Genomic DNA, 15,037 nt, shown 5'->3' with positions numbered 1-15,037 from the left:
CTCCGTCGGGCCTGACCGTGGCGGCGTCATGGCCGCTGCTTCTAGTTTCTTGGCGGCCTCGCGGCTCCGCGCCGCCGCCCTGCTGTCTCGACTCGGGGTGCGCGGTGTGGCGGGACCACCCGGGACCGGCCCGACGCCGGGACCTGGCCTAGGGGATGAGCATGACCTGGATTCGGACTGGGAGCCGGAGCGGGGACTGCAAGAGTTGGAGAGGTACCAAGGTCGCGGCTGTGGCCATTCCCCGTCTGGGTCCCCTCCTGCCGAGAAGCCCGGTGGTCCCGCGGCCGGCTCTGGCGTCTCTGGGGCTGCGAGCCAGCCACGGCCTCCTTCCTTGTGACGAGCGCTGTGTTCGGAGCCGCCTGGTAGCGGGAGGCAGGGTAGCAGAGGGAGGAGGAGCAGGCGAGGACGCGCAGGCCGACCGACCGACCGATGGACGGACGGACTGTAGTAACGGCCACGGTGTGCGAGGACTTGGCCCTGGGGAAAGATGAAGACCGAGTGACGCGGGCCTTCAGCTTTCGAGGGGCTCAGAATCTGCTCGTCTGTGGCCTCCAACTTGTCAGCCTCCTCCCATGCGCTGAAATCTTGTTCTCTCCCGAGGGAGGAGTTGCATGTCTTTCACCTTTCTCCAGGGGAGGACGTTTACCCCGCTTCTTGTCTCTCATTGCTGCTTCTTAGTCTTCAAATATTAGTCTACTTGGCTCTTTATTTCTACTTCTGTTTATCTTTGATGCTGTGAACCTTCACCACCATTTTCTGCAATACTCATTGAGGACTTCAATATTCATAATATTCATGTTGATGTCTCCTCAATATAGTTTATTGCAATTTCACTTTCATTGCACACAAGTATGGTGGCACCTTAGACTTTACCACCTTTTGGAATTATATCACCCTCAAAATGTAGAACTTTGAAATTCTGCTTTTTGATCCACCTTCATTACCCTGAGTCACGCCTCTTTTCTTACTAAATCTATTCTTTGCTTTTGGGTGACCCCCCCTATTCTCTCAGTTCATCTCATCTACTTTGGCTTCATTTTACGGCTCTAGGGAGCCTTCAACCCATTGCCTAACACTTTAACATTTTATGTTAGCATCCTAGAAGCCTTTGTCTCCCTGACTTTAAGCTAGTACCAACCTTCAATTCCTCATTAGTGTTTCCAAGCTAATTACAAAATTAAACTGATTTTAGTCACCACGGATTTGTGGTACTTAACCATAGCTGCTGTTCAACAATTACGCTCTTCTCTCAGCTTCCCTGTCTCATTGTCATTGACTTTTTCAAACTTTTTTTTCCCCCTAAATTGTACTCCCACCTCCCATACTTAACATGAGTGACAGTTTTCTACTTCGTTGAAAAAAATTGAAGTCATCTGGTGTTGGCTCTGTCAGGTGCCTGCCTTCATTCCTCATAACTTGTCAGCATCACCACTCTGTCCTTCCTTCTGGCCACAGAGTAATTGTTGTCTCTGCTCCTCATTAAGACTTGATTCCTCCATCACCTTCCTTGATTCTCTTTCTTCCTGTACTTTTCCTAGAACTTTGTGCCAGCAGTCATTCCCTTTTGTATCACCTTCATTTTTGCCTTTTCTACTGGCTCTTTCCCATCTACTTACAATAGCTACATCTTATATGTTCAGTAATTAAACATTCTTGAATCCTTCAAAGAAAAATTGTTGCTTTCCTTTGATCTTCCTATCCTATCTACTAGTAATCCCATTTTTCTCCTTTTCACTGATAAGTTTCTGGAAAAAGTTGTCTATTTCTACTTCTTCACTATTCACTTTCTGCAAATCCTTATAATCTCACTTCAGCTCCTACAACAATCTATTAAAACTCCTCAAAGGTTAACAATGATTCTTTGAATCACAAAATCCAGTGTATTTTTTTTCCAGTCCTTACTATCCTTGACCTATCTACAGCATTTGATAGTGTTGGCATACTTGGTACTCTACTTTCCTGGTTTTACTCCTGCCTCTCCTTTTTCAATTTTCTTGGCTCCTCTAAAACCTTTAATGTGGAAGTACCCCCCCCAACAACTATCCTTGGTTCTCTTACCTTTTCTCTCTACATTTTCTCCTTGGGCAATCTTATACACTGTCATGGTTTCAATTAGTACCTGTACAAAGTTGACTTATATTATTATATCTAATTCTAGCTAGTACTCTGAGCTATAAACTCCACATCCCTACCTACCTATAGGGCAACCATGTTGATTTCACATGAGTATTACAAACTGAGCATTTCTAAAACTGAATTTGTTTTTTCTCACTTAAACTTTTATCTCCTTCTGACTTGTTTTTGTTTGTGGCACCATCATGAACTCAGTTAAAATCCTTGGAATTCCTTTTGTCTCATGTCTCATACCAAGTCAGTTACCAACTCCTGTCATTTCCATCTCATGAACGTCTCTTGGATCCCTTTGTTCCTTTATTCTCCATGCTGCCTCTGTAGGAGAGGCTGTCTTTACTACCTTCTTGGACTATTACAGAAACCTATTTTAAAATGTTTATTTTGATACCTCGGGTTTTCTACACCACAGTCAGTATGCCTCCTCATTCAAAGAACCCTCTCAATTAACAAAGAAAAAGATCTTAGCAAAACAAACTGATAGAACTGCCTATGATGGTTCACGAAACAGTCCATACCAGTAGCCTCCCACCTTTCTACTGAGAGAAAAAGTACTGAGAACAAAATCAGTTTATTTAATCTGAATTCACATTGTCCTATAAATCCCAATTGAAATGTCACTTCCTACATTAAGCCTTTCTCCATCCTGTCACAGGTAACAAACTGCGTAGTAGGGGATCACATGTGAATCTGAATTTTTTAGTGTTGTTTTCATTTACATATTTCAGTCATTATTCTTCCGTTCCTGCTTTCTTTACTTTGCATCAGTTCATACAAATATTCCTATGTTATTCTGAATTCCTTGTTTATTTTCTCATGGCATAGTGGATGTAATAGAATCCATTCATGTACTACAATTCTCCAGTGGAGGACATTCACCCTTGTCTCATAGCTGCTTCTAAGTCTTCAAATATTAGTCTCCTTGGCTCTTTATTTCTCCTTCTGTTTATCCTTGATGCTGTGAACCTTCACCACCATTTTCTGCAATCCTCATTGAGGACTTATATTCATGTTGATGACTCCTCTACTTAATATAGTTTATTGCAATTTCACTTTCAATGCACACTAGCATGGTGGCACCTTAGACTTTACCACCTTTTGGAATTATACCACCTTCAAAATGTAAAACTTTGAAATTCTGCTTTTTGATCCAGCTTCATTACCCTGAGCCCCAAATGACTGGCTTTGTTTCCAGCTTTTTACTCTTATAATAAGTGCTTTTAGGAACATTTTGGTATAAGAGCAATAGCTTTTTAAAAAATCTTCTAGTATCAATTCTCCAATTCATCTTCTATCACTGTCAAGATAATCTTATTTATAGATGAAGTCATGTCACTGTCCTGTTGAAAAATCTAAAATGACTTGTGAGTATCTTCTGAATAAAGTTCAGACTCTTTGCTTTGAATTCAAGGCCCTCTACAGTCTGGTGCCACCTCTCCTTCCAGGCTTATCTTACAATGTACCACTTGGTGGCTGGCATGCCTACTGTCCAGCCAACCTGAGCAACTATCCATCTCCCCGCCAGACTTATGCTTTCCTACCTCTTTCTTTGCTTACATTGTTCTCTTTCCCTAAAATGTCTCTCCTCTTCACCTGTTGACTTTCTATCCCATGGAAAGAAGGTTTGACTTGTAATCAAAGGATTTTGGTTCAAATATTACAATATGTAATCTTGGGCAAGTCGCTCTCAGTTTCCCCAGCTGTAAGTGGTTGGACTAGAGGCCTCTTTCAGCTGTACAGATATGTTCCTTGAATTGTCCTATAAATCCCAGTTCAAATGTCACTTCCTACATCAAGTCTTTCTCCTTCCTGTCACAGGTAACAAACTGTGCCTCATATAGCACTTTATTTTACAGTTCTTTAATGCATTAGCAAAATGGAAAGAGTTCTGGATTTAGAATTAGAGGGACCATGTTTAAATCTTGGCTGTGTGACTGTTATTACCTGTGTGACTATAAGCAAATCCCTTAAAAATTATCTCAGCGTGAGCACCTTCATCTGTAACATAAGGTTGAGCTAGATGCCTCTAAGGTCCATTCCAGTGCTAAATATGATCCCCTACTATGCTCTGAGCTCTTGGAGGCCAGATAACTGTGTCTTACCTGAACTTTTTATCTTCTTAGTATCGAGCACAATATTGTGCATGCATTTAAAGGTTTGCTGAATGAATATGCTTAGTAAAGATGGCAAAGAAACATAAGTCACTGTCATACAATAGAATATGTGAAGTGCACAAAAGAATCATCAAGGATGATGCTGGAGTTCAAATAAGAGAGATATTTCTGAAAGAGAAACCTGAGGAAAAAATTCCATGGGAAAAATGGCATTTGAGTTGGGTTTTGATGAATAGGTAGAAATTCTGTAGGCAGAAATAGGTAAAGAGGTATAAGGAACAAGTTCAGCAAAGGAAGAGGTTTTCTTAGCATGTCTGGACAGCTGTGCAATGACCTGAATGAGTCAGGTGAACAAGCCTGAGGCATGAAGGGAGATGGACTGGGTGTTTACAGAGGCAGCGCACTGTTTTGAGGACATGTTGCTTTAATCTGTCTTTTACCATCTGTTCTTCTCTTCTAGAGCTCTGCAACAACAGAAAAAAGAAATTCGATTCCAGAAAATCTGCAGACAGATGGAAGCCTCAGGTGCCCCACAAAGGATCCTGAGTAGGAACGCCATGGAGCAAATCCGGTAAGGACAATTGTATTGTCTTTTGTAGACTCTGATGTCCTCAGGGTCAGAATCCTGATGAGAAACCTAAGGCCATGTGGGAATAGGGCATGGTTCTGGGAGACCATGGAGCTGAAGCCTTTTAGGGCTTAGGGCATATAGTTACTCTTCCAGTGTTGTGAGAGCTTGATGGAGGAAGGCTTAAAATTGGGATCTGTATGTCCTGAGGTTGTTTAGGTGGTACCATAGTCATAGAAGGATAGAGGAAGCCATTTCTCCCTCTTCACTGAGCCTATTTGGTTGGGATTAGATATAAAGATCTTGTTTTGTGCTTTCAGAAGCCTTATTAATTCTTTCTTGACCATGAATTTTGCTGACACCAGTCTGCATCACAGCTTAGAATTTGATCCATTCTCTCTAGGTATTTACACAAGGAATTCTCTGAGGACTGGTCAGTTCCCAGATTAGCTGAAGGCTTTGGAGTCAGCACTGATGTGATCAGAAGGGTTTTAAAGAGTAAGTTTGTTCCCACACTGAAGCAGGAAATAAAGCAAGATCAGAAGATCCTCAGTAAAGCTAGGAATACCCACCATCCACAGACCCAACTGGCTTTACAAGAGCAGCCACTACTGCCAACCTCTACAGGTCATCTAGTCTCAGGATCAATGTCAATATCAAGATGTGAGGCCCTGCCACACCTCTGTCATAAGGGCCAAAATTACAGTTCAGCTTTACAGGAAAAAGAGAAGAATCCTCAGGCTTGGAAAACTCCAAGAAGCCAGAAGTTTAGGGGAAAAGTGTCTCAGAAATTGGGGAGGGAGAGGCATACCACTCTAGTTGCAGCCTTGGGTGATCATAGAGAAAAGCAAAGCATGTCATCTTCACTCTGGAAACAAAAACGACCAGAAGGGTCTCACACTGATGGGCTGCTAAGTAAGGAGGAAGAAGTGGTAAAGGAACCAGAGATGGATGTTAAGGAGTTTAGCAGCAAAGTATTTCAGAAAGGGAGGGAATTCTTTGATAGCAATGGAAACTTTCTTTATAGGATCTGAGTAGGAATTTGTCATATTTGTGAGAGTATCACCAAGCAGGAAGGAAGAACAGTGCTACAAGTTTGGTATTTTATTTGTAATTGAATATATTATTGTCCCAAATTGCTACATATTGTTTAGTAGTTCTGGATTGGGAAGTGCTCTAGTACTTGGAATAAAAGAATTATCCGTGAGATTCTGGACTTCAGCATGCCAAAAATGGTAAGCCATGTATGGCAACTATGTGATAGAACAAAACTGTTGGTGCCTCTGCCTCTTGACCTCTTGATGGTAGACAGCTAGGTAGTACTATGGACAGAACACTGGACCTTGATTTTGGAAGACTTGAGTTCAGATTCACCTCAGACATGGCTACCTTCTTGGGTTGTTGTGAGGATCAAATGAGATGGTATTTGTAAAGTGCTTTGCAAGCCTTAAAGTGTTGTTATTACTAACCAGTGATCCCTGGTAGAGTTATTACAAAATTAGTAGTGGCTGTAGAACAGATGTGCATCTTCAACTGAAAATTCTCTGGACCACATTCATCTTTACTGCGGGGTCTTAAAGTACAGGGACGTAGGGAACTTACCCTTTCGATGTTACAATAAAGTCACTCATGTTGTGAGGGGTTGTCTTCTGGCTCAATGAACAATTTTAAGGCTCTGTCTGTGGTCCTGAGATGTAGAGTTAAAGAATAGTAGAAAGTTGCCTATTGGCTTGATTTTCTTTTCACTTTATAACCCAAGCAGCCTAGAACTTATTAGGAACTGGTTTCCTTGTATGAAAAATAAAATGCTTCAATACATTAATGAATTGTTTTGTATGAAAAATTAGATGACATTTAAAGAATTAGGATAATTTGTCAAAGTGTTGCTTGGAGTCACGAAAGCAGGTCCTTATACACTGGTGAGGTTGGAAGCGGGGCAGGAGAAGAAAAAAACACAAAGGACAGAAAAGTCACCAGTTTCTTCTTAGGCATTTGAATGCAAATGTTAGGGTTTCTCTCTTGGGCATTGCCACAGTGCCACAGTGTATCTATGGGATACACATAGATCTGTTGAAAGAAGTAAGAATCATTCCACATTTTCTGCAAATCAACTTCGCTAACAATAAAGCGGTGAAGGTAAGTTAATGTGTTTTCTTTGGTTATAATTTGCCTATATTCTTTTTTTTGTGAAGTAGGACACTGAAGAGACTTAATGGGCCCTGGGTAGAGGATTTTGAGGAGAAAAGAAGAAGTGAAGGTGATCTGAGAAGAAGTAATCCTGGTAGGGCAGAAGCTTCAGAACCATCAGTATAATTTCTTGTCTTATACTACCTTTATCCCACACAGCCCATAATCAATTATTGTTTACTGAATCTTTCAAAAATACTTCATTCTACTGAATTACATTAACCTTTATATGAATACACACACGCGTAAAAGTAAAAAGTAAATGATTTAAATACATAAAACATGTTATATATTTTAATACACATATTTTTATAATTTATAAATTACATAATTATTATATTTTATGTTACATATAAAATATAAAGTAAGAAGTAAAAGATTTAAATAACAGTCCTAGACAATAATCCTATAATCTCACATTTTAGAATTAAAGGTCATAAGATCATGAGATAATTTGGCCCAACCATATTCCTTTCAGACAAAATATTATTTCTAATTTTCAGAGGAGAAAATTAAGGCCCAAATAAGTGACTTGCTTTAGGTCACAGAGCTATTTAGTAACAGGCCTAGAACCCAGGTCTCCTGATTCCCCAGGCAGGGTTCCTTCCACTGTATCATACTGCTCTCCTCTAAGGAGAAGATGGATAGTTAATCGCTTAAAAATAGTTTTAAAAGTGAATACTATTTTGGCATGAACAGTCTCAGTAAGGTAGAAAAGTAAATAATGCTTATAGAAAATTGGCTGTGATGAAGGACTGCTTTGCTTTATGAGAAAATACTTAGTCAATAAACATTTATTAAGCACCTACTATGTGTCAGGCACTGTGCTAAACTGGGAATAGAAAAAGGCAAAAGACAGTCCCTGCCCTCAAGGAGCTCACAATCTAATGCAACATGCAAACCAGTATGTTCAAACAAGCCATATACAGAATAAATAGAAAATAATTAAAAGAGGGAAGATTCTATATTTAAGAAGGGTGGGAAAAGGCTTCCTGTAGAATGTGGGCTTTTAGTTGGTACTTAGAGGAAATAAGTAAGTAGAGATGAGGCAGAACATTCCAATCATAGGAACAGCCAGAAAAAATACTCATAGCTGAAAGATGCTGTTTTTATTCATGGAATAGCTAGGAAGCTAGTGTCACAGGATCAATGAGTACATGGCAGGGAAGTAAGATATAAGAAGATTGGAAAAGAGCTAGGTTATTGAGTGGGGGGGATGATGACATAATTGGACCTGTGCTTTAGGAAAAATAACTTTAGTGGCCGAACAGAGAATGGATTGGAGTGGGGAGAGACTCAAGGTGGGCAGATGCACCAGTAGGCTACTGCAGAAGTTATTTTTGCACATTGCAGTGATTGGGGAATCCTATAAGCATCTGAGCAAGCTTTAAGGCAAAGTATACTATATTAATGAATAACTGGCTCTACTGCCTTTTCAGGGGATTCTTGTCAATATAGCATATATCTGAGACAGCTGTTCCTTCTCACTTCAGTATTTCAAAATCCCTTATCTGAGTATTTTATTTAGCAGTGCCTATCTCAGTTTCTATGACCTATGAATAAGTCATTGCCCTGTGGTTAACTAGATGTTAAATCTCTCCAAACTTAACTAGGCTAGTTATCAAAACTTCTGTGCACCTATTATCCACATCTTATAGGTGACAAAACAAGGTCACATTAGTAACCAGCACAGCTGTTATTTGAACCCAGTGATTCTCCCCACACCATTCTACCATTTATGATTAACAGAGTAAACTGTGATTTATATTGGATTATGTGACTTTAAAAATTGGGAAAATAAATGATTTTATACCATTAATACCCAAAGGGAATTAAGATATGTGAATGATTTGCTATATTTCATAGCATACCATTTGAGAAAAGAACATCTTTAAAATTTATTTAGATGCCTATAGAATATATTTTATAGTGTTATTAATGGATATGTATTTCTATGGTTAGCTATCCATAGAAATATGAATATATCTACACATCTGTGTATATACATATACGTACTACACAGATAGGGTTATAGTGTCAAGTCTGTTAGATGCCATTCGAATGTTGCATACTTAAGATTGCTGAAAATCAGTGTCCTGGCCTACCTGGCTCTGCCCCTTTTTGTACCACAGTGTAGGGAAGCTATCCAGCTTTTATGACCAGGGTCAATCTCTAGGGTACAGGAATGAGCAGGAATTTGCTGACTGTACAGTAAAGGCAAAGGCATAAGGCTTATCCATAGGGACTTGAGGGAACCTAAAAAACAAAACAAAATTGTAGAATGGTAGAACTCAGTAGAGTATAATTTCTTAGCAGATACTGCTTTGTTTTTGTATTTAAGACCCCAGCAGGGGTATATGGGTTGAAGGAGGACTAAGAGGGAACCCTTTTCAGGGCTACTTATCCACCTTTGCTATCCATCTGGCACTCAACTCTCACCATTGGCTCCAAGGGGCTGTAGCATGCACAGCAGCTTCACCCGGGTAAACTGTCTCAGACGACAGACTAAACCAGGTTGAGGGTAACTGAAGGCCACGAACCTGTCACTGAGTTAGGGTGATGTCTATCCCAAGCATGTGAAGACTTCCCCTGGTGGAAGGGGTGGATGAGAACAATGTGTTTCAAGGGCCAGGAAGGCAGCTGAAGTAGGCACTGCAGAGCGCTCAGAGCTTGGTCAGACATCGAAGAGGCCACCACTGCATCCTGGGCCATCGACAATCATCTTGACTTTTGTCTCGCCACTGGACTTAGATGACTCTGGAAGAGAGAGTCAGGCTGATGACTTTGTGCAACTTTGCCTCACTTAAACTCAATTCACATACAAGTGAAGACATTACCCTGTGATGTTATTGGTCCTCTCTGAAAATGAAGAACAAAGAACAATGATCCCAGCATCCAACATAGTGCCTGTCATGCTGGTCTATCTACTTTTTAAAAATACTTGAATGGAATTAGAAAGAAATTTAAAAATAATCTACCTCACCTCCCTCATTTTACAGTTGTGGAATAGTCCAAGGAAAACAAATGACTTGTCTTCCTAGTCCAATGCACTTTCTGCTAAATAAGGATAAAATGAGATAACTTACATAAAGCATTTTACAAACCTTTGAACACTATAAATGCTAACTATAACAAATTAATGAGATATTTTTATTAATAGTATTTTTGTCTGATATATGTGTGTATATATGTGTATATACATACTCTTTCAAGACTATTATATCAGCATAATTTTGTTTATAAACCAGCAAGGAAGATATGATCATCAAAATCACCACTTCTGTCTCTTGAAATCTCAGCATTTCCTTACCAATTCTGGATGTTAAAAAGACAAATGGATTTTGCTTGGGCTAAGTCACACATCAAATAAAAGACTTAAGATGAGGGAGGAAATTATGATGTTATGGTCTTTTTAAGCTTTTTTTTTTTTTTTTTTAAATTTTTGGTGAGGCAATCGGGGTTAAGTGACTTGCCCAGGGTCACACAGCTAGTGAGTATCAAGTGTCTGAGGCCACATTTGAACTCGGGTCCTCCTGACTCCAAGGCTGGAGCCCTATCCGCTGCGCCACCTAGCTGCCCCCCTCTTTTTAAGCTTTTTCAAGGATTTACTTCTAGGTCGAGAAAGTTCAATGTTAAGTTGTGCTGCTTTAATGGATCCACAATCTCATCAACATTGGCACTCTTCACCAACGCAGACTGCAACCTATCCATGCCTTCTCATCCTGTACGACTCTGATATATGTCTTTTCATAAAATCTTCCATAAAGGATTTATTCAGCATTTATTACAGGCCTTCTTCTAGGTCCAGGGTTCTTAACCTTGGGAACATGAACTTTAAAAAAAAATTGATAATAGTATTTTAATGTAATTGTTTTCCTTTGTAATCCTATGTGGTTTATCTTATGCATTTAAAAATATCATTCTGAGATTCTCCACTAGACTGTCAAAGTGGTCTGTGATACTAGCTTTTTATCTTTTATGATTACCAGTGTAACATTATTGGTGTTTATCATCATTACATGATTGGCTTATTTCCTTTTCTAGTCAAACTTACAAATTTAATGAAGTCTTATGCCATTTCATTTCCCCAAGTCATTATTGGTAATAGGATACAGCCTACTTACACGTCTTTCTAGCGTATTTTGGGCTCAACAGTTTTGTCTTCAGAGAGCTAGTGTTTCAAGATTTTCAGGCATATATAGTATCACCACTGGTGTTCAAAAGATGGGCTTTGGCATAAGGGAGCACCTTGTGATCCTCAAGTATTACATCATCTCCTAGATGTATTCTTACCTGATCTCTCCTTCCTATTTAATACCAGGCCCATTTCATTGTTCATCTGCATTGTTTGACAAAACATGAATATTGATCAGAGGTTCTTAACCATTTTGGGGTCATGGACCCCTTCTGGCAGTCAAGTGAAGCATGCAGACCCCTTCTTATGATAAGAACAGAATTGCGTAAAATAATGATTGCAAAGGAAAACAATTATATTGGAAGTTACCAAAATTTTTTTTAAAAGTTTATAGACCCTGTAATTAAGAACTCCTGTCCTAACATAACGTGAACAATATGTATTCTTTATTCACTTGTATTTTGAACAACATTTTTATTTCTCTATTTTGTTTTGACACAAAAGTTACTACCTAACAAAAAATAAAGTAAATCCTTAAAAAGCATATTCCCCAGAGAAAGTTAAGCAAGGGCATGTCAACTTTCTACTTTGATAGTTTACTTACAAACAAGTGATAGAAGTTTCAACTTCAATATTTGGTACCAACATCATAGGTTGTCTTTGACATTAGTTTTGCTGGCAGAGCAGGACAGATTTATGAGTTTGGGTCAGGAAGACCTGAGTTCAAATCTCACCTCTGACCATGATTAGCTGAATGGCACTAGACAAGTCAGTTAATCTCTTTAGCCTCGGGCAAGTCATAGGACTTATATACCGAGTTGTCAACTTTTGCCTTGGTGGAATTCCTCACACTAAGAGTTCCCCAGTCTGAACATGCATAAAGTCATTCTGTGTATTTTTCCTTTGGCTTTGCTTTCCTTACTCTGTACCACTTCATACAAGTATTCCCATGTTTCTCTGAAATCTTTCTATTCAGTCTCATGGTACAGCAATACTCCATGACATGCATATTCCACAGTCTACTTAGCCATTCCCCAACTGTTAAAATACATAATTTTGTTTCCAGCTTTTGTTACTATAAATAGTCCTGCTGTGATATTTTTCTTCATATTGCTCTTCTCTTGCTGTCATTAAACCTTAATGGGTATAAACCCAATTGGGTAGGAGCTCTTAGTCAAAGAATCCACTTAAAAAGTTAATGAAATGTGTATTTTAAAAAGCTGTGTTCCCTGCACTAAACAAAGTGTCAAGCAGGTCTATTTTTTGTCTTCTCCTTGGGCCAAGCTCTACCTTCCTGGGGTCCAGCAAAGAAAGATTAATGGAGCCAGAGGGTAAGGATTTTGTTTCATTTTGTTTTAAAACAAAATATCACAATCTACATCCCAACCTAGGGTACATGTACACCCAAGGGATACAAAAAGTTTGTTTATTTGGCAAATAACTATAATATCTTATTAAAATATTCTAAAAGTTGTAATCATGAAAAAAAAATTGTGGACAAAAAAAACAAATGTGACAAATTTATGATACTAAAATTTATGTCCCAAAGTTTTCTTTATGAAAATGAATATTTATCTTATTTTGCATACATATACATGATAAAACTCTAGAATTTCTTTCTTTTCATATTGAAAAGGGGCAGCTAGGTGGCGCAGTGGATAGAGCTCTGGCCATGAAGTCAGGAGAACCAGAGTTCAAATGTGATCTCAGACAGTTGACACTTACTAGCTGTATGACCCTGGGCAAGTCATTTAACCCTAATTGTCTTACCAAAAAGCGCAAAAAAAGGCGGGGGGGGGGTATAGTAAAGATTTACTGAAAGCCAAAAGGTACAGGGACTGAAAAAGGATGGCAGCTCTTGACATATAAAATTGATAGGGCTTCAGTTGGAAGAATGAACCACAGAAATCAACGAACTCTTAGGGAAAGGAGGACAAAAAGTATATCCTTCACTAGAGGTCATTCTCTGCCTGAAGTTAATCTTTTATGCAATTATTCTGGCCTATCACATATGTCCTCTAGTAAAAATAAATAGGTACTTTTTTGGGTGAAAATTTCTGAGGTCCTAAAGCAACAAAAGTATAAACAGAATAGTGTAGGAAACTGAAGTGGCATCAGTCAAGGCTTAGCAATTGATAAAAAGTGCTTCAAGTTCATAACATTTGATACTATTTGATAAAATTAGGCCCATCATTTTCATTCTACAAGTTACCACATACTTTACAAGCTAGCCTTAGAAAGACTATCATCTTCTACCCTCAGGTGCAATGTTACCAACCATCCACCTGGTATCGTGATGCTATAAAACATTTTACATCCCAAAGCAAAGCTGATATGGACTGTATTCAGCTGAAAATAGAATTGAGTCTAATAGGCTATTTATTAAAAACAGAATGTCCAGATTACAAATGAGCTAGGTCTATCTGATCTAATGTTTTATTATTTTCAAAGCATTTGACTAACCTGTCCAAAAGATAAAAAGTATTTCTTAGAAGTATCTTCAATACTTGTACTTAAAGCATTGCCTTGGAATTCAATTCACTTTTATCAAATTTTAGCACAGTGCGACAAGTAAACAAATGAATAAATATCTTAGCAACTGGGGAATCAAGAAGGATTTGCAATAGAAGAGTGTTGCCTGAACTAAGCTTTGAAGAAAGATAAGAATTCTGAGAGGTGAAAGTTCATTTCATGCAAGAGAGACTGTGGAGATGTGAAATTGGAAGATGGGAAGACTGAGTTCCAGAAACTGCTAGGAATCCATTTGGCTGAAATAGAGACTTCCTAAAGGGAAGCAGCATGAAATAATAATGGAAAGGTAGGTAGGATTCAGACTGTGAAAAGCCTCAAATAACTAAGATGAGAAATTTTTCTTTCTCTTAGAGGCAGTGGGAAACCACTGAAAGTTTTTGAGCATGAAGATGACATGGCAACCTCTTCATTGGGTTATTTTGGCAACCGATAGTAGGAAGACCAGTTAGGAGGCTGATGCCAGTTTAGGAGAGAGATGATGAGTGTTTGGATTAGGGTGGTACACCTGAGTGGAGAGAAGGGGATAGATGAGAGATATTACGGAGGTTAAACTGACATGATTTTGCAATTTCATTAAGTAGAAATATGATTCCCTCAACCTTAAAGTTTGGAAGAACAGATTTAAGGAGAAAGATAACCAGTTTTGTTTTTAATATGCCAACAGGATATCTAGGAGGAAATGTTCAACAGGCAGATGACACATAGTTCGAGTTCAGGGGATTATGTTTGGACATAGAGATTTGCATAAAGATGACACTTAATCTACTCCTTTAGGAGTAGATTAAATCAATCCAATCCAACAAGTATTTACTAATAAATATCTACTATATGAAAGGTGTTGGCTATACAGAGACAAAAGGAGAAATAGTCCCTGGACTCAAGGAGCTTACCTTTTACTGGGAAGCTACAAAATGTAAAGAGATGGATTGGAGAATGCAATGAGGTGTCACTGGCTAGTTTCCTCATTTCACAGATACATAAAAGATAATTTGAGAGTGAGCAGTGACCCCCAGGAAGGGGTTAAAAAAAACACTTCATAGGTGGTGGCACCCGAGCTGAGCCTTGAAAGATGTCAGATTCTAAAGGAAAAATTAGTGCTGCTCACCTGCACAAAAATCGAATGAAGAAGAGGACTAGGATCTGCCACTGGAAAATGCCCCTTTTAGAAAAGAGGGCAGGAGGTGGAGGATGACCCTTACGAAAAGACCGAGGAGTAGTAGGAAGGGCAGGAGGGCCGGGAGAAAGCAGTGTTGCAGAAATCGAGAGAGGCAGTGGAGACGGCTATCATTTTCGGTGGTTTTTTCCCCACTACAAACAACCCCCCCCCCCCCCCCCCCAAAAAAACAAACCAACCAGGATGGAGAGTATCCT

General features: G+C 39.2%; 1 protein-coding gene across 1 annotated transcript; it reads left to right on the top strand.

Annotated features, from left to right (window-relative positions):
- Window positions 1-28: 28 nt before the first annotated feature.
- NGRN (neugrin, neurite outgrowth associated) lies at window positions 29-6,952 on the top strand. The gene is made up of 3 exons (XM_027851516.1): window positions 29-213; window positions 4,705-4,815; window positions 5,216-6,952. The coding sequence occupies exons 1-3, from the start codon at window positions 29-31 to the stop codon at window positions 5,844-5,846; spliced, it is 927 nt and encodes a 308-aa protein (XP_027707317.1). The 3' UTR covers window positions 5,847-6,952.
- The last annotated feature ends 8,085 nt before the right edge of the window (window positions 6,953-15,037 follow it).

Source organism: Vombatus ursinus, unplaced genomic scaffold, assembly GCF_900497805.2.
Source record: "Vombatus ursinus unplaced genomic scaffold, bare-nosed wombat genome assembly UNPS02009205.1, whole genome shotgun sequence".
NCBI classification, from domain to species: Eukaryota; Metazoa; Chordata; class Mammalia; order Diprotodontia; family Vombatidae; genus Vombatus; species Vombatus ursinus.
This window is presented reverse-complemented; position numbering and strand designations above follow the sequence as displayed.